Genomic DNA, 25,662 nt, shown 5'->3' with positions numbered 1-25,662 from the left:
AACCTGCACCCATTCACATGCCTTGGTTTTTTATTCATAGAATAGAAGTGAATAGACACTGGTGCTGTTAGGTTACCAACATTCTTCAAAATATCTTTTGTGTTCTGCGGTTGCTGACAAGCTGCTAAAAGAGACTACTTCCTTTGGCGGGGACTTTAGATGTAACCGCGCTTATAAAGCTCACAAATAATGCAACATGGGCACAAATCTCTTAAAACGTAGATGCGGATTCATTCACGGAGTAATTACTTACCAGGGAACACATTTTTTATAAAGTTTGAAAGAGATGTCGGAGGCTTGGTGGTGGTGTAGTCTGTTTATAGCATCTTGCTAGCTTTTTACTTCTGCTGATTTTATTTTGGCTTCAAAAGTAACAAATGTTGTCTTAATTTGTAAAGGTTATCTTGATAGTCAAAAGTGTAAACATCATAAACCTTTGTTAATCACAGAGCTTATTTTTGCGATCTCCCAAAAGTCTCTGGGAAAAATGCATAGGCTGTCGGTTGAGGGAACCAGCGCGGCTTCCGGGTAAGCCTACAAAAATACGTCATCTCTGCTCCTCTCCATACTGTTAGATGCTTTAGTATAAATTCTTGATCTTTTAAAATAAAATGCAGTATTTACTACAGGTAATACTACAGAATACTATATTATAATATAAAATGATAATACACGGCAATATGCTACAACACTACAGTTTGTAAATCTTTCCGTTTATTATTTTACATGAGAATTTTTTAGCATACTGTATACTGCATACTTGTACTTTGAGTGTCAAACACCTTAACTGCAAATCTTTACATCTTATACATTTGTATACTCCTGACAAAAGCCTAGACAAATGGTATGTAAGGTTCTATATAGATCATTACACGTTTGCATTAAAATCTTTTACCAAGTGTGAGTATTTAGAAAACATTTTATAAATACTACACCTGCAACATCCCCTCCATGTCCAACTGCATGAGTTCTGGCTGATTCATCTGCAGGATGGCCATCCCCACACGAAACACTATTTCTAAACCCTATAAAGACACCGACTTGTGAAAACTCAAGTTTCAGTATGTATCTGCAGTAACATTATGGCTCCAGCAGGGTGCAGTCACGCACCGTTGAAATAAACATTCACGCTTTAGTCAACTAGCTTAGGCCTCCATGCAAAACACGTGGCTAAATGTATTGATGATATGAAGTGGGAGCGCAAGAGCAAGAGGAAAAAAAGAAAAGAAAAAAGAGAATAAGTCTTCTTACCTCACACATGAATATGTCAAAGATCCTAGTGGCGACAGGAAGAGGAAATGAGGTAAGAAAGATGGTGAGGAACCAGGATGAAGCATACATGGAGGTGTGGAAACTTTGTGCCTGGAAGTGCACATGGAGCTCTGGGAGCTGCTCCTGAAAGAAGATATCAAAGCAGACTGTGAGAACTCTAGATCCTCTCAAAGTGACAGTTCACCCCCCCAAAAAAATTACTTGAACACCCAAATGTCATTTCAAACATTTATGACTTACTTTCTCCAACAGAACACAAAAATATATTTTTAAGAATGTTGGTAACCAAACAACACTGGACCTCATTGACATCCATTATATGGACACAAAACCCCAGCGACATTTCTCAAAATATATATTTTTTGTGTTCCACTTAAGCTAAGAGTCATATACGTGCTTTGAATGACATTAGGGGGCATACATGATAACAATGTTGATGACTATTAGATTACGGTTACTACAAGCAGTTTATTCTTACAATTTTTTTTATTGGAGGACCAATTAAGTTGAAAAGCTGGATAGTCACAGACCTGAATCATATATTCAAATTGGTACATGCAAAGACCCAGTTCAGCCATACTGGGTTTAAAGAGCTCTCTGAGCCTATAGTCCTGCATCAGTTTCACAAATACGCAGAAAGCCTCCTCCTCTGGCATCTGTGAAAAAACAACATTTAAACATCACGTTTTAAAAACAATGCCAAGATACATAAATATCTCACAAACTTTTAATGAGAAAAAAAATTAAATCGATGGGCGATAATACTACTTGTTAAAAATCATTCGGTTGTTTTAAGTAATTTTTTCTTCTGTTACCTGCATTAGAAGAAGGCCAACAATGAAAGCACTTCCTTGACAGTAGCCCACTTCTCGATCAACCAGAGAATAAGCCTGCAAACCGAGACAGATCTGGTAAATGCTGAGCTCTGATCAGTTATCCAATGTAAAACAAGCTCCATTTCCTATAGTGAGCTGATTTTGAAAATGTTATGTCAGTAGGTTGTAGGTTCAAATGCTGCAATAATATAAACTACATATACACACAAACAGAGCAATAAATGAGAGAGATATGTACTGCTAGGATGTATGCAGTGTTTTAGGACAACTCGTTCCTCATCGTTACTCCAGATGGCCAGCAAGAAGACCTACCTTCATGACATTAAAAAGCACCTCTTGTCCCAGCTGGTCCTCCTTAAAGAACTCATGCTCAGGGTAGGTTCGGGCAATGTCCCTTCGGATGAGTTTTTCACATGGCGAGGTCATCTTCAGCAACTCCGAGTACTGTTCCTTTATGGGCAGATTCTGGGCGTTGCACAACAGCTGCCATACTATTGCTCTGAAGTGATGGGGGATACCTTTCCTAACCAAATCCTAAAAACACACAGGCACCAATGATTCCAGTTGATCACTACAGATGAAAACACAACCCCCTGACACAACCTGATCGCTTGCCATTAAAATTAAAATTTACATTTATGAATTTGGTGTGTGTAACAAAACATATTGATAAATAAAAACTAAACTATTAATAAGCCATTTACACGAGACCCTTTCACATGAAAACGTATAAAAAAATTCTGCGTGGCCTAGGACGGTTTAAAAAAAAAAGCTTCCCCTAAAACTATTTGCCAGTTCTCCCAAACGTACAGTATAAAAATGTTATGCCGCTAACTAAATATAACCTTGTCCGGGATTTCTACAGCACAGCTCTGTGTTTTTGTGTGAGAATTACGTTTGACATGATAAAGCTGCGTCCAGTGCTCATCTGCTGAGTAGAACACAGACTCAGAACAAAGCTGGTCTTTCCAGCGGACAAGAGTCGCCCTACACACTGTTTTAGCACGATTCTTCAAAAGCATTCTGGTGCATGCTAAAGACTGCCTTTGTTAAAACACAAGTCCTTACAAAAGACTTCTGTTACTGCTTGGCTAGAAGACACCCACCTCTATAGCCCATGGAAGGGGCCGTTCACAGTAACACAAGTGGCATATATTTTGTCCTCCTGAACTCAATATGTTTTGACTCACTGATGTTGTTCACGGCTCTGTGAAATCTGCATAAGTGTGTGCTGGTAATATGATGATCTAACAGAGCTTGAAATCTTTTTTTCTGTTTAATGGGAGCAAGATTTGCTGCAGAATACATGAATTTAGAGGTGCTAGGAGAATATTCAAAAAGCTAAGCTACTATTTGAGCAGGGGAATGAACTAAAAATGAGTAAAAGGATAAAGGATGAAAGTGGGATTCAAAGTGCAAATACAACAATTTGAATATTTTAAAGAGAACATTAGAACACAAATGTCAATGTATGCTATTATTGGACTTGAAATTTGTTTTTTTTGTTTTTTTATGAATGACTTTGTTTTACATTACATAAAGCTTGTCTCTCCCAAAACATAAAGATTATTATATTTAACAAAATTAGTTTTTTTCTCAGTGTTTTGTATTAACGTAAAACTGCACTACATCTGCGCTTTATGTACATCTCTAAATGTTGGCATAAGGATCGATAAAACATTGTGTATTATTTTGATTGAATATCTGCATGATGTAGTTCTATGTTACTGGCATACATTTTTAACGTACAAATATATCTACTCACCTTCAGATGCTTTTCCTTCTTCTTCCGCACGTCTTCCCACTCGTTGACAATTCGTCCCCACATAATCCAAGAATCCTCCTCTAGGTGTGATAAATTGGAGGAGGCTGATGAACTGGACACCAATGAGGAGCCACTGTTCCTCCGAGAGCCATTTACAGAGCGTAAAGACTTACTGTCTGTCTCCAACAACCTGGAAAGAAAACCATTCAAAGTCATTAAAGGGTAAATAAACAATTGTGTGTGTACTTTTTGGTTTATGACCTACACTACATCAAAATCAAGGAAAAACTTTAAGGATGTCATATGAATGCAAGGCTTGATGTACAGATGTACAATAAGACAATCCATCACATCAAATGAAGTGGTAATAGTCACACTTGAGTAAAAGCTTAATCAAAATGTGAGCTTCAATAAAAAAGACCAGTTTTAGGGAAGCCGTCCAAGTTCATTGTCAGCAAACTGAATGACAAACAGGGTTTTGGGCAGAGGATAAAAAGAGACTTCCGCCCATTCTATGAACCAACATTGGTGAATGTCCACAAACTTAGGGCACTGACTTAACACAAAAGTTACCATCAGACTTTGTTTACAAATTTACGACAGACTGAGATTAAATAGAACAAACTGTATATGGTGTACAATAGTAGGTGATGACAGATTAACTCTCTTATTAACTTTTAGAGGACGGCAGATATATCTGTCCATATTTGTCTTTTTAAAAATATATCGGCCGATATCCCTGTTTAGTAGCGCCGATTTAAAGTCTGGCACATCCGCGGGCAGCCCCGTGTTATTGTTGCCGTGGAACGTGCTGCTGCTGCATGTGAAGGGAAGATTCAACAACAGTCCTGGGAGATAAAGGCAATGCTTAAATTATGATATTTCAAAGTCCTATGCCCATATATTTACTATATATTACTAGTAAACTATGAAATGTTGCTTCACTTGGTGAAAGAAAAAACAAATAGCATAGAACCGTCGGACACTGACACAATGGTACAGCTGGTTGAAGGTTCGGTTACTTGCAGTTAACTTTAAGGACTGTAGTCGAAAACTATCAGCAGCTTGCTTGCTAACATATCAGAACCAATGTTCTAAGTTTTGTTTTATTTTCGGGATGGAGAAGGAGCCAGCTGTCACAAACACTGAAGCTTGATTGAGGGCTACGTTACTCCACCCTGCTAACAGACAGCACAGTGCTCTGAGACACAGAGATGTCCTGACCTGGAGCAGCCCAGAACGGTGTATGACATTTGTTCGGAAGCATGGTTTAATGCAGACAATAGCCGGGTTTCCATCAAACTTATTTGCGTAAATGAAAATTCAGCTCAAGAATATGTGCATCTGTATAGAAAAACTCACATCGGTCGATCTCTAATTACTTTCCTTATATTCATTTTATCTTAAAATTCATTAAATGACTATTGTTTTTCATACAGAAGTTCAATAAAAAGTTCTATTGTTACAAGTTTATTTAAGTTTCATTTTTTAAATTCTGTTTTAATATTGTGATACTATTGTAATTCTAATCCCAGTATTGTGTTTTGTATTGTACATTGTAAATCGTGAGCTGTATCATTACATTCCTAAAGGCGAGTCACATAAGCATCTGCCCATAATAAAAATACTTTCCCCACTACTAGCAAGCTGTAAAACCCTCCAAAACAAAGTTATAAAACTCATATTTAAAGTTAAATGAAGAAACCATTCCTCTATGGTTGTAAGCAATTGGGAGTTGCTCTTATTGTCATAACTGGCCCTGGATCAGCTGAAAGAAAGGCATGCAATGTTCTAGAATAACCTTTAACATTTAAGAGCTGACAGCAAAGACACAAAGCCATGGAAACCTGATCTCGGAAAAAGAGAGGGGCTGTGGCCTCTAAAGGCAGCACTAGGTGACGTCATCACCAGGGCACAGAGACCAGATCCAGTTACAGCCGCATTTGGGTCACACGAGGGGGGCCACGGTTGTTAGGGGTGAAAGGCGGCGAGAAGTCGAAGGGTTCACAGCTGAGGGGCGGTTATCAAGGTGTGAAATTGAATGTGTTACTGATGGTAGGTGGGCAGTGAGATGGAGACACTATCGGTCTCAATCGAACTCATTCAGAACATGACATTTCCAGTCAAATTCCTCTATATTTTTTAACCCAAGCCGCATGCCACTACACGATCTATAAAAAAGGTAAAGGTTACTTAATATTCCCGTCATGAGTTGCACAGGGATAAAAGGGAATGTTATCCAATTGGTTGTGGTTGCCTAAGTCACTGCTTAACTCTTGAGTCACATCAGCCTCACCAAGCTACCGAAACATTTAGATAAAATATCAAACTTTTCTACTTGTCAAAAAGTTACTGTTTTGTACCATGAATCCAGCCTGTATTAAGTGACAATATTTCTTACTTCTGAACTCTTAAAAACCCAAAGCCATCCCAAACAAACCTCAATATTTATGGGGATCAAGACTGGTTGGTAGCTTGGCACAAACCTGAATCTCCATGTGAGCACCAAAGCTCCAATGTGTAGGAATATGTTATTTACTCAGGTCAGAAGTTTCCAGGGAAACCCCAGAGAAACCACAATTACAGTTAAAAATTTCAAAATGTCTTGTCCTACCTGATTCAATAAACATTCAAGACAAAATGCATTTGCATTGCAGTTGTTGCCTCTGTCAATGATTCACTGCTGGTTAAACTGCAACATAGATGTTTGTACAGGACACAAACACTGCATAGTCCACTCTTTAAATAATTTCACAGAGTAAAAGCAGCCGCAAGAAATCAGAATGCAAAGTACCTGTTCCACGGATGAATGAAACGCTCAGACAAACAGTAAACAAGACACTGCGTGAGAAAAAGACTTAATAAAATCTGTGGCAGCCTGCAGATCTCCGCTCGGCTCGGTTACATCTGCGGTGTTGTGTGATAGAGAATTGATCAAAGGTATTACTGTAAAGCTGCTCACCATGGGAAGCTCATTCTGCAATCCGCATGTCTTTCCTAGTCCTCCAAGAAATCCTAATTGGCAATGTGTGTATCTGCGAGTCAAGATCGTTCTTTCCCAGCCTCTCTTACGGTCTCCGTATCACCCCACTCTCTCCGTCGAACTCGCATACACACACACAAAGCTTATCTTTAAAGTACAAAGGCCCTCGACCTCGAGTTCTGTCAGTGGAGTTCAAATCTGTGTCTCCACAGTGTCAACTGCTCTAAATGTATTAGGGCAACTCTATGGAAATGCCAAGCATACATGACAAAAACAGGTTTCCAGCAAACAACAAATTGTTTATTTAGGTCGATATTTTACAGTTTAATACATATTTTTATAAAAGTTTGTTTTTTAGCTTTATGTTTTCACAAAAAAAGACTGTATATTGTCACTATAAATACTATATATGAAGACCAAGAAATGACTCTGAAATAAACAGACTCACTTTCCTAAGCAAAAATATGGGTTCGATTCGGAACACATTGGTACTCTTTGGTAATGCTGGAAGCGTCACTCTACGCCCTGTTTCAACCTGTGGTTGTACTAGCTCGTATGCCCACATGTGAAAAATCAGAGCTCAAAACGCTCCACAGATCCTCTGAGCGGCTGCCCTACTTTCTATGCTGCAGCAAAACTGTGTGGGTGTTGCACTCGAGCCAATTCATTCCGATTCTGTTCTAACACTGAAACCAGTCTGTGATAGCAAAAACACTGAGCTCAAAGCACGCGTGGACTGAGAGTAGCCATCCCTAAATGGTTCTTCACTCCATACCTTATTAATAATTCATGAGGAAATAGGAGGGGCTATGATCCACAAACGCAAAATCTCACAAAAAGGTCAGCCTTACCATTTACATTTGGAAACAGCCAAGGTCAAATGCGATTCCGGTCACTGAAAAAAGGTTTTTTGAAATGTGTATCTTCTGATTGATGTATACATTGCAAAAATTGATTTTCTTAACCTTGCAATTGTTTAAGATTCAAGCTTAAAGGGATAGTCCACCCAAAAATTAAGTAGTTCCAAACCTGTAGACCTTTATTTCTTTGTACTGTTGAACACACACACAAAAAATATACTGAGAAGAATTTTAGCAACAGAAATGACCCTTTCTGGGGTAATACAAAAATTATAGTGAGAGGTACCCCAAAACCTTTTGTTTCATAAATTCTTCAAAATATATTATTTTGTGTTCAACAGAACAAAATAAAATACACTACTTTGTGTAGTAATTTCCTTCGGCAGTCCATTGTGCCCTTAAATCTCAGTTGCTAACATTCGTCCAAAAATCTTTCTTAGAAAAAATATTGTATAAAGGTTTGGAACAACATGAGGATGAGTAATTCATCACAGAATATTTGGGTGGACTATCCCTTCAAAAACAAGAATAAGTCTTCTGACACAATGTAACACAATTACTGGTAAACAACACCAAAATACTGACCTGAACTACTGAAATGTGATGGTCAGTTGTTCATGTGTAAAATAAGCTTTTAACCACTGCTTCTTTTTTTAAACACTGCTTTGTTAAACACACTCCAGACAGCATTACCCTAATGGAATGAGTATTGTGGCAGACAGCAGGTGAATGGGCATTGTTAGTCTGCTTTGGGACCAGCTGTGGCCTCCAGCTGTCCTGATGAGTTCTGATGTCAGTGGTCAGCTGTTCGTGCACCGTACCCATGCTGCCATTTAATAAAGGTCACAGGTCAAACTGAGTCTACAGTACATACTGATTAAGGCACTGTCCACACGAACACGTGTATTGTCAAAATCATCGTTTTTTTCAATGCGGTTTGCCCATATGTCCATACCCAAACGCAGAAAACTCGGTCACTGAAACCAAACTTTTTTAAAAATTCTGCCAGTGTGAACATTTTCAGAAACTCCGGTTTCAGTGTTGTCGTGTAGACGGTGAAATTGGAGATTTGGCATATGTCATCGGAATCTCCATTGTCAGATTACAGGGTTCTGATTGGCCAACACAGCTTTATGGTTAGGATTATGGCATGCTTTTGATAGCGCTTTATAGCGTTTTTTTCCACTTCGTATGGACACATGTTTTTTTTATGTAGAATGAAAAACTCAGTTTATAAAAATACCAGTGTACGTGTGGACTAGGCCTAAATATTATGTGAATTATAAGATATAGATTTCCACTGTAATCCTGCTTTATTTAACAGACACTTCTCAATATCGTCAGATGTCATCCCTGATCTGCAGTCAACAATAATTGCTAGTCAATGTGTGCAAATCTGCAGATTACTGGCATATGGAGTGTTGGAATGGAAATTACAGTGCATAATGGGCGGGATTGCTTATTTTTAGCTCCATCCAGTCGGAGGGTATCTGTGAGAGGCCTGTGGTCATCTGCAGTCATATCCATGTTTGTTTCATCTGATATGCATCGCTCACAGAATCTATATTTATTTGGACGAGCATTGTGCCATCACTTGTCTAAAAACACAAAACAGCCAACCCGGCGAAGACTTCACTGTGTTAACAACATGTCAACACTCTTGACAAAACAATGTACTTAAGTGCTGTCTAAGTTCGGACCACACTATCAGAGAATCTAGATACTGGACTAGAGCTCATCAATTCAAGGGTGAACATACTTTAAAAGGAAACAGCCTCCAAGACTAAAGCCCAATAAAAATGTGAAAAAGTGCTTTGTTAAGAAAGAGCAAGAGGACCTTTACAACTTCCTGCTGTTAAGCATGAAAGAATGCTATAAACACAATAAAATGCTTTCAACTATTAATGACCTAAAATAAGAGATTTAAGGTATGTGTAATATTCAAAGGAGACATTCAGACATCACTACATATGTGATTCCTTCCCATGCTTTCAGCTTATTTTATGTATGCAACAGCAATGCATCTAAAATGACAATCTAGGCTTTTCTCAAATGCTTTGGGCACAACATTGAATCAGTAATGTTTTACACTGCTATGGTTTTTAGTAGGGATGTAACGATATTATTGATATCGTGCTATCGCAAAAGCAAAATTGTCTCAATATAATCGCGCTCACATGACTGTATGAAACGATAGGCCTTTCTTGGCCTAACATAGAGAATGTTCAAAAAATAATTGTCACACTTTAATTTAAGGTTCAATTATTGCTATTAACAAACCATTAACTACAAAATGTTGCCTCAATAAACTCCTAATCTGGTGCTTATTTATAGTTTATAAGGTAGTTCATAGGTTTAGGCATTGGGTAGGAGTAGGGATGTAGAATGTGATCATGCAGAATATGTGCTTTATTCTGTAAGTACAAAAAATTATAAGCAACTAGTTAATAGTGAGAATTGGTCACTAATCCCTATACTAAAGTGTTACCAAAATAATAGATGTTGCCTTTGGCAAGGTCCATCTGGCAATTATTTTATTTTATAAAAGGGATTTTTAGATCATTTGACCCATCTCACAATATAACTCATACCTCTAAGCAACAGTTAAGATTAGAGGATAAAGAAAAGAGGATGCTTATGGCACGTTTCAAAGTCATCATTTGCCATTAAAAATATTGCAATAAATTTCATACTTTATATCAATGTATTATCATACAGTGAGATTTTCATATCGTTACATCCCTAGTTTTTAGACAAATATGATGAAGATTGGAAACAAATCGTCCAGCCTTTACCTGTTTTGCTCCTCTAGTTTGGCCAAAAGCTCCACATCATCCGGGCTGAGCAGGGTCGGGGAGACCGAGGAGGGCGACGACAGGGAGGCAGTTGACGATGCCACAGCGGTGTGCAGCGAAGAGGGTGTGGCCACCTGACTAGCCATCTGACTCACCGTATGCGACACTGAGTTCTTCACCCATGAAAGAGTTGAACTCAGCTTGCCCGTTACCTTGTCTGTCGCCACCTACGGTACAACAACAATCAAATTTATTAAAATGGTAAAGTGAATCCAGAAAGCATAACAAAAATCATAGGCATTGTTTTGCAAACGCAAAAAGGTGGCCTTAGTAATAGGTTACTTTTACATTTCAAGAGATTAGGTGAACAATGGAGATTTTAGTTTACACTCTGCGTCACACATCTGTTTCAAAGTTTTCATTTTGCAACAACATTTGCAACGAATTCAAGGGTGCTTCAACATGATACACATGCATTACATTTCTAGCATGCAAAAAGATTTGAAAGTAGGAAACAAACTCCTGGAACTGTATATTACCGCAAACATATTCAACGATTTTCGTACTTGGTTTGAATGGTACAGCATATTACTTCTAAACAGGCTTTTGGCAAGAAAACTTTTTTTTTCTACTTTGGTGTGAGTCATGTCCCAGAACTGAAAATTGCAAACATTCTTCCAAATATCTTTGTGTTCAACAGAACCAAAGAAATTTACACAGGTTGAGGGTGAGTAAATGATGACAGAATTTACATTTTGGGGTGAACTATCCCTTCTGGTGAAAAATCTGACCAAGAACGTCACTTTTCTTTGGCTTCGTCTTTGGAACAGAGTCTCTAAACTGCTGTGTAAGGGTTTGATGTAAAAATTATTTACAGCCACAAGCACAGAATGGTTTACTAGGTCATTATTTAGGTGTGCACGCATGTGAATTGGATGACATGTGTCACTTGATATTTTCAAAGACAACTGCTACAAAGGTTAGACTAAGAAAATGTTTGAGGTAGTTGTGTACTTTCCAACTAAAAGATAAGAGCGGAGTGTATAAAATGACTCGCTCCGAATCACAGAGATGATATCTAAACAAATACAATTATTAAAAGCACAAAGCAAATAGTAGGACTGCTCAATTATAACAAAAATTATAATCACGATTATTTTGGCCAATGTTGAGATCCCGATTATTTAACACGATTACTCATTAACCAATAAAACAACATAGAAAATAAAAAACTTGGCTTTTAAAATCTGAATTTAACTGAACAATAAATGTAAAGAAATAGCTCTGCTGAACCACTGTAAAGAAAAGGGTGCGCTGTGGATTTATACTACAAGAAAAGAGAGGATCCTTGCAAAAAGGAATGTAGCACAATAATCGTTTACCTCGATTATTTTGTTTTTGTAATTGATGAAGGCTAAAATTGCCGATTACGATTAACCTTCGATTGCAGAGCACTAGCAAAGAGTATCAACAGACCGAGCAGAGACATTTTGTAACACCATTCCAGAAAGGCCCAAACTCTTAAGGGCTGAAATCCCTAATCTAGTTCTACGAGATTATTGTACTTAACTTTCTCTAATAATAATGATTCCTTCCTTTATTAAAAGAAGAAACTTTACATTGCTCTTACCTAAAGAAAGATTTCACTGAAGTCCACTCATAAACCAATTCCATTAACCAAGCCACAAGAGAAACCATTAAAAAACAAATAACCCTTAAATCTTGAATCCACTGAGAGTCTCCTGTCTTTACAAGTTAGGATTTCTGAAGTCATCTGAACAGTTTTTCAAAGTCACGCTGTCACTACGGGTCAAAGTGCTCCAGCAGTCATTAAGACAGCTGTACAGAAGCTGTGTCAGTCACTACAGTCATTTACAGCTGCTGTATCACAAACTCATGAGTTGGAATTCACCCAACAGAGAAAAAAAGCCCTTTTCCTGCTTACCGCACTGAGTTTCGCTAAAGTGAGCTGTAATGATAAACTCAGGGGAAGTCTATATCTGCACAGCAAAGCAGGTTTCTCATTTGCATAAGCACTTCTCTGAATGCTCTATTATTCAGCTTACGTTTCCTCTTGCGACCTCCCATTTCTGACAAATTATGACAAGACGTGTCGCACGCATGGTTTTCGTGGTCTCCCAAATCACTGAATAAAAAAACATTCCCTAGAAATGACTTTAAGACAACGTTTTCTTAGATGACGTTTTTTTAAAGAGGCAGAAGGAAACAACGGGAGAATGTTCAAACATGAATAAAAGAGTAAGGATTAAAAAGAATGTTGACTGATTTCTTTTGTTTTATGTTTTGATAAGGTGACATATATAATAAGTTAATACTCATAAAGCTTTTGTTAGTGGCATGGCATTAAAGGAATAGGTTACCCAAAAATAAATCTGTCATCATTTACTCACTCTCAGATTGTTCCAAACCTGTATACATTTCTTTCTTCAGCAGTCACCAAACAGACCTCATCCCCCATTTACTCCGGTAGTATTTAATTTTCCCTACTATGGCAGCAAATGTGGGAAGAGATCTGTTTGGTTACTAACATTCTTCCAAAAATCTTTCTTTGTGTTTAGCAGAAAGAAACGTATATACAAGTTTGGGACAACCTGAGGTTGGGTAAATAATGACAATTTACGTTTTTGGGTGAACTATCACTTTAAAATCGTATGTCTTATAGAGCTAATGTACTGGTTTATTTGTGTTTTACTGAATATTAGCATGAAGTTGGACTTCCCCCCAAATTCAAAATGTACATAAGTCAAACTAATAATGCATAAAAAAAAGACCATGACCAAATATACAAATATTTTCTGCCAATTCAAATCCAGGTTTTGCATATTCTCTCATACCTAATAAACTTAAGAATAACATTCCAGCTGAGCATGACAAACTAAACAGCAGTGGTTCAGTGAGATCTCACACATATCCAGTGGTCTATCATATAGAGTTGTGATCTGGACTGGCATGATTTTTCGGTTCAGCTGGTTTCTTTCGCTGCAAGGCAGGTCTGCTTGTTTCCTCTTTACAACCCCGTGGGCCTTTGTGCCCGCATTCTGTATCTGGATAGTGGATACCGCTGTAACACATTCACACAGCTGTTCCTGTGCACGATGAGCTGCAGTGCACACACATGCAAAAATGATGTTGCCTGGCTTCAAAAACCAAAAGCAGATTTTATACTTTTGCATGCAGGAACCTACAAATTGGCTTAGTATTTAAATAGCAAGTGAGGAACTAAATTTTAGCAATGCTCCCTAGTAGATCATGTCAATATTTAAGCTGATGCAAGATAATCTAGGTAGGCTCGCCTCAGCATCTTACTGTATTAAAGTACAAGGCCTTATTTCTCCGAAGACGAAGAGCATCTGTTAGGAAACAGAACAATATCGCTTCCTTTACCCTGACCTCCTAAATGATTCATGCAGAGACGCTGGGCTATGTTTGCTGAACATGACAAATGAGGAGAGGAAAGTTAGACCTCAAGCATTTTTATTATGTTTAATGAGAGGTTATAAAGCGCCTACCTTGATTCAGTGGAGTAATTTTCTATTAATTTAAAAAGAGAAAAAAAAACAACACAGCCACATCGCAGATCAGTCAGTCATAGTGCAATTTGGTCCATTTTTTTCAGTACCTTGCTACATTTTCACTGCAAAAATACCCCAATAGGACCCCGGTATAGGAAGGTAACATTAAAGCCACACAATTTAACTTTTTGCTCACTGCTTCCCCATGTGGTTGAAAAGCGCAGTTGTCTGTTCCCGGTGTCATAAATAATGTTGTTAGAGCAGCGGAATACACGTGAATTTCCTGACTAAACTGATTAAACCGGTGAATGCAGAAACGTTGTTTGGAAACCATTTCTCACGCTTCCACAGGCAGGAGATGAGCGGGGCTCTGTGTACCAACCCGAACACAGAATTTACAGAGTGTGGTTGTAGCCACAATGATGCTGCTCAGACAGAGGCGTGAGCAAAATTCATCCAGTTGTTACCCCTGAAATTATTTAAGAGACATTATTTTAAGGTAAAAAACTATAAAGTGTTGCTTTAACGTTCTGGGCTGATGTCAATAACAGCCCTGACAGCCAGTCCTTGGCTCATCCTGGAAGCAGAACAAGAAAGTGATGTGCATGCATTTTCTATCTGCACTGCTGTTTAAAAGGAAAAACAGAATACACAGACCTCCAAACATGCTGAAGTCAACACATAGCTTTCCAGCAACCCATTAAACCCATGGCCAGCTGATCAGAAACAGAGTGAGAGGCCGTTAAGACCGTGTTCATTAAAGACGGAGTCTGAAAACAATAATAATAATAGCATCTGACATTTTGTAAAGCCACTTACAAACCAATGCCAAACATGCATGCTGGCATAGATCCTGTCTTGCATAGAAAAACAGGAAACAAGCTAGAAATGACCAGTGTTTTTAGTGAAACGTCCCTAGGCCGACCCCGTACAGGGTGATTCCCGTTAGCTCTGCAGAGAGCCATACGATTACATAATTTACTTGTAATGGAAACAATGAGCTGTCTGACAAATCCAAGAATAAAATACTTTGAGATGCGGACACAGTGTAGACTGATGTTTCACAATATATGACAGCAGCATTTATTCCTGCAAGATCGCTTCCATTTTATGTAAATGTCACATTGACTAATGTTTTTGTGAAATGAAATTAGCAAGATTTTATGTGGACGGCACCGACACTAGCAAAGATGTAACCAACACAACTGGATGATAACAAGTATGAAAACTCACAGTTACAACAACTTAGAATCAGCAAAAGGAAAGGTACAGGCCTGACTCAAGGTTTATTCCTTAAGCAAAGAGAGCAGGAGTCAGACACATCTTTATCCAAAGCGCTGAGTCCCCCACTGTCTGTTATAAATTCAGCTTCAGCTCCCCCACTGTCTGTTATAAATTCAGCTTCAGCTGTCCAAATAGTCAACAGGGTAGCCAACCTACTGCCAGACAACACACATCAAGAGCTTTAACACAACAACCAAAAAACGGTTCATGAAAAACCGGGATTTATCATTTGCAGCACTTGTTGAGAAGATGTTAAATGAATGAGGCAGATAAAGGACATGTAATTCACAGGACGAATTCAAACTGTAAACTGTTACACCTGTGAAATATGTAAATACTGTGATGAAAAGAAAGCTGTTTATTTTAGCATCCATACGGTCAACCAAAGGTGCAAGATTGGGGCAGGACTATCTGACCATCCAACCAACTATTATACAGATGGCTGAAATTACTAGTGGCTCAGAAATTCGCACTTCACTTTTACATCGTGTAAAAATGTCCTTTCTGTAATAATATAGAGCTCAGACTGCATTATCCCATAAATCTCTTTTAAGACATAACAGCCACAGACTTTGTCATGTACTGTATATAGACTTCCCACATAGAACAGATGGTCTGCTCTCACATTATGTAACACTAAACCATTGATTTAGAACAGCGCTTTAGGGACTTATTGTAATGGAATGTTTAAGGTCTTCAGAAATCACAGCAAGTTTAAAGATGTTCTCTGTACGGGCCTGCAGCAGGGGCTGTCTCGCAGGTGGTGTGTTATCCAGACATCTTATCCTGCAACAACACGCATAAATCAAATCCACAGTTTTCCTTGTCTTTGTTTATCTGAGGAGGCGACAGTGATGGAGGAAGCAACACATCTGAATACTGAATTGAGTGAGTAAAGAAAAAACGTTTATCAACGAAAGACATGACACGCCAACACCGGAATCATAATGTTAACAAGCACACATTTTCAATCTTTTCCCCTGCTCCGATCAAACAGAAATTGTACTTTGCTTTTTCTGATATCTTTTTTTGTGTACATCAATGAGATTTGAATCTATAGCAAATGATTTGTGGCAGGTAAACATGCCCCCTATTAGATTATGAAAGGTGTGAGTTAGAGAGAGACAGGAACACAACCAGACCTCATCAAGTTATACCATTATGTTTCATTATATCTTCCCCTCTCTTTCAGTGATCAGGACTTTTGATGTTTTGCATATGCCAGGCTTGTTATCAACCTGTGGGCTCCTGCATGACTATATGCTACTGCTTAGAAATTCCCTCTGTCATGCAGTCTGAGACAACAAGATAATCTCAAAGAACGGGAACTACAATAAGGCCTGCCTGCCTGCAAAGCTAACACAAGTTACATTTGCTTAGGCCAAATGTAAGCTAATATGCATGTGAGACTGTGAGTGAGTGTTTGGCTAGAGTGAGACAGGGAGAAAGAAAAGAAAGTCGATGGGGAAAAATGAGAAAGGCACGCAGAAGGCCACTTAAAGCAGACCTAAACATTCTTGTGCGGATCAGCGATTTAATGTGAAAAATATTATGAAAAAAACTGGAGCAGCTTGCTAACATATCCAGGCTACAAAAGGTTTATGTAAGTGGTACAATAAACAATCCCTTATAGGCTACTGGGAAAATATCAATTCAAAAGCAAGGGTCTAGAAGGCATCTTCTAGAAGACAAGTACAGGCAAGTCATTGTAAGCACTGCAGAGAATAACACGACTTGGGCAACACAACAAGCATTAGGATTCCCACAAAAACCCATAAAGGACCTACAAACATTACTGTTACAGTCAACATAATCACAAAAATTGTATCAGGCATGAAACTCATGCCTCTCAGGTCATACTCCGTCCATTTCCTGAATGCACAACAGCACATAACACATGACCTTAGATCTGGAGATATCATGCTATTATATCAACTAAACATGCCAAACTAAAGGTTTCTGAGAGTATTTCTTAGCATTTGAACAATTTATTGTACAATGCAGTCCTTATGTTGCACTTTTTGTTAACAATATGGAACATCGACTGTTTTCCAATATGGCCTTTAAATCCAACAGCAATTAAAGTATTATAACACATGAATATATAATCCAATCAAAACATTTAAAAATATGTACACAATAAAAATCTTCAAACACGCAGTTGTGGAGTCCATTTAAAGATCCAAAAAATAGACAGGAGGCACGATCTAGTTATTTCTGAATATCTTTCATAATGTGGAAGTCACAACACAAAGTACAAGAACGTTAAGCTACAAGCACATGCTTCCAACTATAACCAACTCAAAATCCCCTAAACATTCCAGATGCACTGCATGATGTAAAGGTAAGGCATGTAAAGCAACATATTAAAGTGGAAAGCACCCATGCTGCATAGGTTTGTATTTTGACATTCAGGCATTTGTGAGAACTTCCCCTCTAAACACCACAAAACACAATAGATCATGTGTGTTTACTCGACCGGTTTTCTCTTATCAATACATGATGCTCGGCTCTCACCTCACCCAAGACATCTAAACGTGGCACTGTGATTCATGGAAATGTTTTGATCGCATGCACGTGCGGTAACGTCCGGTGACCTGGGATAGTACTGTATGCTGCTTACACACGTGAATTTAATAGTCAGAAGCAAAATAATATTAAAATAGCTATGAGGACATGTATACCCGTTATTCAATATCTTCTGGCAAACAACCCAGAGTCCCCCATGAGATCCCCTGACCATTATGTATGCAAGACTTGAAATAGTATTACAACAATAAAATATTGTTAACATATAGCCGGTTACACCTGCATAACAAAATATTATAATATACATACATGTCGACGTTTACTGTTCTGTTTAACAGATGTCTGAGACTCTGGCTAAAGGTGTTAGCAGTGGTGGCTAACGGACAGTCTACACTTCAACCTGTATTGACCGTTTCATGAGTAGCCAAACTGACAGTTATTGAATTTTATTTTAGTATTTTGACTGTACTTTATCAGGTGGTAGGATATGAGATGAAACAGGACGGATAAAACAACTGTATCTAAAACAGCCACAACAACCAACGGACGCTGGTCGGTATTCACACTCCCACCGCAACAGGAACACACAGACACACTAAATACCGTCAATTTGTTTACCTTGAAGCCTTTTTGGATCCCAAGGGTCTGAGTTAAATATTATCTTTCCATGGAGCGAGCTAAACTTGCATAACCTTGCGCACTGGGTTCAAGCCCGACGTCAGCGGTCAGTTTTTACACCGGGGCCGGATTTCAACAGTCCACTCCATAGACTCAACGTATAAGCCCGTGTGTGCGCAGACAGCGGTGCAGTTACCGCAGCTCCTCCAGCAGTCGCTCATGCCACCAGAAGAAAACTGCGCATGCGCACATATGCACTACCTGAGTGAATTACTGATTCTCTATCGCCCTCTGCTGTTCATAGAAGGTCCAACATAAACATAACTTATTAGCAACCAAAATTAAGAAGACCAACAACCATTTAAAGCGACGCTTAACAATTTTAGTCAACTTTGTTATAAAAGTTCACTTTTAATGTCCAATTATGAAATGTAGACCTCTCGATGTAGACAACCATGAAAGATAACCTCAAGACATATTCTAACAATGTCTAATATAATGTTTAATAATAATACGGCCCCTCATCTATTGTGTTATTTTTACGTTACGTTAAATATGCAGGAAATATCACTAAAGGATAATAGTGATGCAGACACAACACTATCGGATTCCATCCATATGTTTTAGTATTGAAGCGATGCTGTGTGTCAAAAAGAGAATGCGATGTGAATGTTTTGTAAGTAAACCCAAATGGATTTGATCGTTTTAATCATGTTGTGTCACTATTGTCCTTTACGTGCTGCATTTGTCCCGTTTATTATTTGTATTCTGTTATAACATGCTACCTTTGTAAAAAGAAACGAGATATACAAATCAAATAAACAACTCGCCATCCGATTGCTAGATCTTTAGCAAAAAATAGACTTTTATAGACTTACATGACTAGGCTCGGTTCGTATACACAGGTGGCAGAAGACGTCGCACAGGCAACCAACTTTTCTGGTTTTCCCTGGTTTGGCTGACGTCAATCTCATTTCTTTCTGTAGGACACACCTTTCTCTCCTCAACAATGCATGATTGACGCATAAATCCAGCACACGAGACGTGGAACCTATTTTATAATACAAACTAGATGAGGTTATAGTTTGTGAACAAACTTTATGTTGGCTTGAGAAATTTTGGTGTAAAAGTTTGAATTGTGTAGAGTTGTGTGTAGAGACAGACAGACAGATGAGTAGATAAATAGTTTATGTTTAAAAGTTAATAATTGTAGAGAAAGAAAGATGGATTGATGGATGATATTAGTGCATTTAGCAGACATGTTTATAAAAAGCGATAAAATTATATATTTTTTTAAGAAAAGAGATAGAAAGGAAAAAGAGGTCAGTGTTATAGATATAAAGATAAATAAATAATTAGATAAAAAGATAAGTAGATAAGTAGGTAGACAGACAGACAGACAGACAGACAGACAGACAGACAGACAGACAGACAGACAGACAGACAGACAGAGAGACAGACAGACAGACAGACAGACAGACAGACAGACAGAAAGATAGACAGATTTGCATTTAGTCATTAAGCAGACACATTTATCCAAAGCAACATTTATAAAAATTTATCCCAATGCGACAAAATTATTATTTTATTTTTTTAAGCAAAGAGATAGAAAAGAAAAAGAGGTTAGTGTTATCGATAAAAAGATAAATAGATAAAAAGATAAGTAGATAGGTAGGTAAATAGGTAGGTCTAATTTTAAAGAAATGTAATAATTAAAGTTAATAATTTTAAAGAAAGAAATATTTTAAGAAAAGAGATAGAAAGGAAAAAGAGGTTAGTGTTATAGATAAAAAGAATAAGTTATAAAGAGATAAAAAGATGAGTTGGTAGATAGGTAGGTAGAGATGAATGCAGAGATTTATGGAGAGTGAGTGTATGTTTATGTTTCAAAGTTGGCAGTTAACATTTTGAACGTCTTCCCTGAACATTCCATCAATGTAAGTCAATGGGACTTTTTGGAGAGTTTGATCGGCCTTTTTAGGAAAACCGTAAGTCCAATCCCTTAGAAAAGATAAAGCAACTCAAGTGAGACCAGTCTGAAGATGTGTGGGAAGTTTAGTGGCTGTAGCTAGAAAGCTCTAGGGGGAGTAGCAGTCAGAAATGTTTTGTCAGGAGAATAATAATAAGTTTATTTAGCATATCAGTATGTTGGCTCACTCAAGCCAACATAATAATGACTTTCTCCACTTACACGTTCATCATCTCTCCTGTCAAGGCGTGTCTAGCTAGCTCAGCTGTCAAAAACTGTCAGCATTGTCCAAAAACAGATATTATTTAAGTTACAACTAACAAAATGATTAAAAACAACCGCACTAGATCTGTCAAGTGCCACTGCTTTTAAAGTTTAATGTTACAAATGATATTAAAATGAACAGCTGAATTAAATCTTACGTCTTTAAGATTTTTTTGCAAAAAAAGTGTTAAAACTGTATATTAAATACAAGACAAAATGTGCGGTATGTGACCATAATCGCAATTATTCATCCAAAGCAGCAGAGGTCTCTTCGCGTTTCCTCATCAGCTTTCCGGCGGACGGTATTTACAGCACATGCGCACCTCATTCTTTCTTTTTCCAGTGCGGCGGAGTCTAAACTCCCCAGTTTGACTCCAGGCTCCGGCTTAGGAGACTGAAAAGTCTGCAAAATGGTCAGTACGGCGCCTCAATATTACTGTTATCATGTTCCCTAAAGGTTAATTGTCTGTTTGGTGCCCTTTCGTTATAATGTTATGTCGGAAAATAAAAGGATGGATTAAGATTTTCTCGGACGGACGGAGTCCGGTACATTTCGAGCGTGGCCTTATGGCTGATTTCAAGCCCTTCCCACATGAGTGTTGGAGAGCGACGCATACTGTAGACCGCGTCTGCCGTAGTATTAATCGTTTTCGAAATCTCGCACGTTCTCAAAAATGCATGAATGAAGTATTGAACAGCGTTCAGACACTTGCATGACTAGCTTGACATGCTCAATGCTAACGTGCTAAACTTGTAGACGTGCACATAGGTTTGGAGCTTTAACAATCGGATCGAGTTCGTTTTTATTGCGGCGTTTTTATTTTGCATGGTTTACATCGTTCTGAAATGTGATTTTCATAAACTGTTCTGTTATCTTTTAGGGATTTGTTAAAGTAGTGAAGAACAAGGCCTACTTCAAGAGGTACCAGGTGAAGTTCAGGAGAAGGAGAGGTAAATGGAGGTCTTATTAAAGGTAAATCTGAAAGGGAGACCTGGTTTTGATTTGACTTTTATTTTGCTTTCCAGAGGGTAAAACAGATTACTTTGCCCGCAAGCGCCTGGTTATCCAAGACAAGAATAAGTACAACACACCCAAGTATAGGATGATCGTCCGTTTCACCAACAGGGACATTATCTGCCAGGTTGGTTTAAAGCTGTTCTTTTCCGCATTAGATTATTCTGTGACAACCCCACAGATGCCAAGTATTGCTTTGGTTGGGAGGACACATGTTCGAATCGACATTCGTCTGTTGGTTTTGATATTCACAAATGTGTTGTCATTTATAGTTGATGTTTATTGATGTAAACGCTCTTCCAGATCGTCCCGTTGTGACAAATTGGGCTGTAGTGTTGATTTTCATGCATACAGACAATTTGTGATGGATGTCTTTCTTTAGGTCGCCTATGCCAAGATCGAGGGTGACATGATCGTGTGTGCGGCCTACTCCCATGAGCTGCCCAAGTATGGCATCAGTGTGGGTTTGACCAATTACGCTGCAGCCTACTGCACTGGGCTACTTGTCGCCCGCAGGGTAAGTCTCGCTCCCAAGTTGATGCCTTTAAACACTTTGGTGGAACTCTGCCGTGCCCATTACTCTCATCACACAGACAGAAACACAGAAGTTAATGATTAGACACTACTAGGAGACTACAATTTTACTGAAGTTGTTCATCAAATCGAATTCCAACATACCGTTGTTCAGTTAAAGTGGCCATTTAATGTTTAAGTGATCTAATCGGGACTCTGGCGCATCTGTCAACTCTGAGCCTACCTCTGCCATCCTGTGAGAAAACGAGCCGTTCAGATTTCGCTCTTTTGACGTAGGTAGCTGTTCTTATTATAATATTTCCACCGCATTTTCTGAACGTGTCCACCCATGGCGCTACCGCCATTTTGGTCAATGGAAATCCTCCAGACTGAACGAGGCAAAGCTGCAGACAAAGACATTGTAAGTGCTGGTATTTTCAGACCACAGGGATCTGTGGCAACTTAATATAAACAATAAATTGTCACCGACACGTTTGTCCGTTCACTTATAGAAAGCAGTGTGCAAGATTTGTAAACGCGCAACTGGTTTGTCATGGGTACTTAGACTTATAGAAAGCCGTGTGTATGTAAATTACAGACTGGTTTGTATTGAGTACTTTCGCGTATGCGTTTGTTTTGCGTCCGTTTGCTTATAAACGTCCCTGCCAACACTCCTGTTAGCGTCACCTGTTTTCACCTGCATCTGGAGCGTGGTGTAATAAGATCTGTGGTGTATTTTGAGCTCAAACTTTAAGACGCTTTCTGCGAACCCCTATGATTTATATTAATTTGTGTAAAAGTAGAAAAAAAAAAATTCTCTCCTTTAAGATTAGTGATTCACAATAAAATTTGTATTGGTAATGTGGGGGCTGTATGTGACGGCACAGTGTTTTTTCACTTGGAACAGAGTATGGAAAATGTCCTTGGAGATCAAATGTATTTCTTGCTTGTAGTCCTTAAGTGTAATCCTTGTTGATTCCGGAAGATTTTGTGATAAGTTGGTTTGTGTTTTTCCAAACTTGATTTGACGTGCAACATGTCGAATATTTACGATCAGAAATTCTGATGTGTGAGGGAAACCCAGAGGACAAACACACCTGTTGATTGACACCTGGAACAAATCGATACCCAATCAGAAAGCCAGCTGACAGAAGTCATGACTTAAACTAAACCCTTTTCTTTTATCTGTGAAGTGCATTACAAACACTATCGCCGCCATTAAAAAACAGGCTGTGTGACGGTAGTGGTAGGAGTCTTGAGTGTACGGATGCTTTAATGTAGAACAGAAGAAATGGGTCCAGTAGACTCTGTCAGGTGGTAATGTCAGCATCTATTTTTTACAAAACTATTAATATTCTTCTTTAATTACTCTACAGACATAAATACAACCAGTTGCAATACAATTATGTATTGCTGTGCTACCTTAAATGCTTTAAAACGATTTATTTTTGCTGCCAGCCCTGTTAATATACAACCCTGGAATATACCTGCTTCAATGTATAATACAGTTGAGGCTGCACACCTTCAGGGTTAAGTAAACTTGTAATTGACCACTATGTGCTCTCTTTCAGCTCCTGAACAAATTCAGCCTAGATAAGGTGTACGAAGGTCAGGTGGAGGTCACCGGTGATGAGTTTAATGTGGAGAGCATTGATGGACAGCCAGGGGCTTTCACTTGCTACCTGGATGCAGGCCTGGCCAGAACCACCACCGGCAACAAGGTGTTCGGAGCCCTGAAGGGGGCAGTGGATGGAGGTCTCTCTATTCCTCACAGGTACATCCCTCTTGACTTTTAAATGAATTCCATTTGGTCTACTAATGTTTCTGGAATATAGACAGAGTAATTTATTTGGAGATCTCTGTGTGCTTGATGATGACACCCTGAAACTGAGCAACTTGTAGTTGGTCCTTCATTTGCTCTACTGATGTGAATGCGTTTCAAGACGGGGCTGAGAGCAGTTTGTTAACAATTTTTTTGTTTTATTTAAAAAAAACTTTGTTCTCAAGGGACAAACCTGGTTAATGTGTTAAAACAGCCCAGGATAAGGTTCCTTCCTTTTTGACCCAAAGCTGGCTTGGAAATCCAGCTATGTTCAAAATCTTAAGTGTTTAAAAGCATAGTGTGTTCCCTAGTATGTCTTGAATCTATAATGTTCAACATATAAAGAGTTTCTAACTTTCCTTTAGCACCAAGCGTTTCCCTGGCTATGACACTGAAAGCAAGGAGTTCAATGCAGAGGTCCACCGCAAACACATCATGGGCCTGAACGTCGCGGAGTACATGAAATACTTGATGGAGGAGGATGAGGAGGCCTACAAGAAACAGTTCTCTCGCTTCATCAAGAATGGCGTCAACCCTGATGCAGTATGTTCTGTTTATTTGCTTGATATGTCTTTAGGGAGCAGTTTCCTGGGCAGTCCTGTAAACCTAGTCAAAGACTTTTCTTCAAATATATCCATGCAACTGTAATCTGCTGTTATTAATCGTCTGATGTGTTCACTGATTTCTAACGCTTGAACTTCTCTCACTCAGATTGAGGAAATGTACAAAAAGGCACACGCGGGAATCCGAGAGAACCCAGTGCACGAAAAGAAACCCAAGCGTGAAGTCAAGAAGAAGAGGTACAGATGTTTTCACACCTTCCGTTTGCCATTGTGCCATCTGGTTTCCTTTTATTTGTGGTATTTTATCGTTAGAAATTTTAGAGGTGAGATTAATTGACGCTACGTTTCTGCTGTTTAATAATGATACTGGTTAAGACTGAGCAACTTGTAGTTGGTCCTTCATTTGCACAGTTGATGCAGGCATTTAAGACGGGACTGAGAGCAGCTTTGGGTAGTTATTGGGCATTCTGTGCTGAACATGCTGGATCTTTTTCAGAATAAGCAAGGGTTTCCTTATCAAATTGGCTCTTTCTTGATTTATGCGTAGAAATGTTTAAATGGGGAATGGGTTGCATGGATGAACATAACATTTTGGTGCTTGTTCAGGAACACTTGATAACACAAACCCATTAAATGGTTAGTTTGATTAAACTTATTGTAAGTTTCTTGTGCTTTAACTTGCATATGACCTTCTTTTGACAGATGGAATCGTGCCAAGCTCACACTGGCTCAGAGAAAAGACCGTGTTGCCCAGAAGAAGGCCAGCTTCCTTCGGGCCCAGGCTACAGAGGAGGACTAGCGCTCTATTCGGCTTTCCTCCTGTTTGTGCGGAAATTCTTTGTTCTAATAAATTTATCAGAAAAGACTTCCATGTCAGTCATGCTACTTCATTGAGTAGAAATATCTTATTTGTTTGCAAACACTGTGTGCATGATTTCTCAACAATTTAAGAAATCATTGGCATTTAAACTAATATAGAAACTGCAAATGGTCACAATCTTTTATGGCAGCACAACTTGGATTAAAACTTCAAAATAGTCA

The 25,662-nt window shown here is 38.6% G+C and overlaps 2 protein-coding genes across 9 annotated transcripts in view; one reads left to right on the top strand and one right to left on the bottom strand.

Moving 5' to 3' along the window:
- Positions 1-19,469, bottom strand: part of evi5b (ecotropic viral integration site 5b) — a 43,636-nt gene extending 24,167 nt beyond the window's left edge. For 2 of the 8 annotated variants that reach the window (XM_079461235.1, XM_079461238.1), the window contains exons 1-8: positions 19,354-19,469; positions 10,512-10,738; positions 3,874-4,063; positions 2,421-2,642; positions 2,088-2,162; positions 1,803-1,928; positions 1,252-1,395; positions 936-1,025 (exon numbers count right to left, since the gene is read on the bottom strand). In XM_079461235.1, coding sequence (XP_079317361.1) covers positions 936-1,025; positions 1,252-1,395; positions 1,803-1,928; positions 2,088-2,162; positions 2,421-2,642; positions 3,874-4,063; positions 10,512-10,738; positions 19,354-19,449 — 1,170 coding nt within the window. In that variant the 5' untranslated portion in view covers positions 19,450-19,469. Of the gene's footprint in view, positions 1-935; positions 1,026-1,251; positions 1,396-1,802; positions 1,929-2,087; positions 2,163-2,420; positions 2,643-3,873; positions 4,064-6,835; positions 7,595-10,511; positions 10,739-12,141; positions 12,488-18,475; positions 18,776-19,353 lie in introns of those variants that run through there. The other 6 variants (XM_079461236.1, XM_079461240.1, XM_079461239.1 and 3 more) reach the window with 4 other exon arrangements.
- A 1,493-nt stretch (positions 19,470-20,962) lies between these two features.
- rpl5b (ribosomal protein L5b) lies at positions 20,963-25,486 on the top strand. The gene is made up of 8 exons (XM_079459744.1): positions 20,963-21,121; positions 21,590-21,659; positions 21,735-21,850; positions 22,106-22,240; positions 23,808-24,010; positions 24,424-24,601; positions 24,770-24,858; positions 25,324-25,486. Exons 1-8 carry the CDS (start codon positions 21,119-21,121, stop codon positions 25,418-25,420), a joined length of 891 nt encoding a protein of 296 aa, XP_079315870.1. The 5' UTR covers positions 20,963-21,118; the 3' UTR covers positions 25,421-25,486.
- The last annotated feature ends 176 nt before the right edge of the window (positions 25,487-25,662 follow it).

This window comes from Barbatula barbatula, assembly GCF_947034865.1.
Source record: "Barbatula barbatula genome assembly, chromosome: 7".
In the NCBI taxonomy this organism is placed as follows: Eukaryota; Metazoa; Chordata; class Actinopteri; order Cypriniformes; family Nemacheilidae; genus Barbatula; species Barbatula barbatula.
This window is presented reverse-complemented; position numbering and strand designations above follow the sequence as displayed.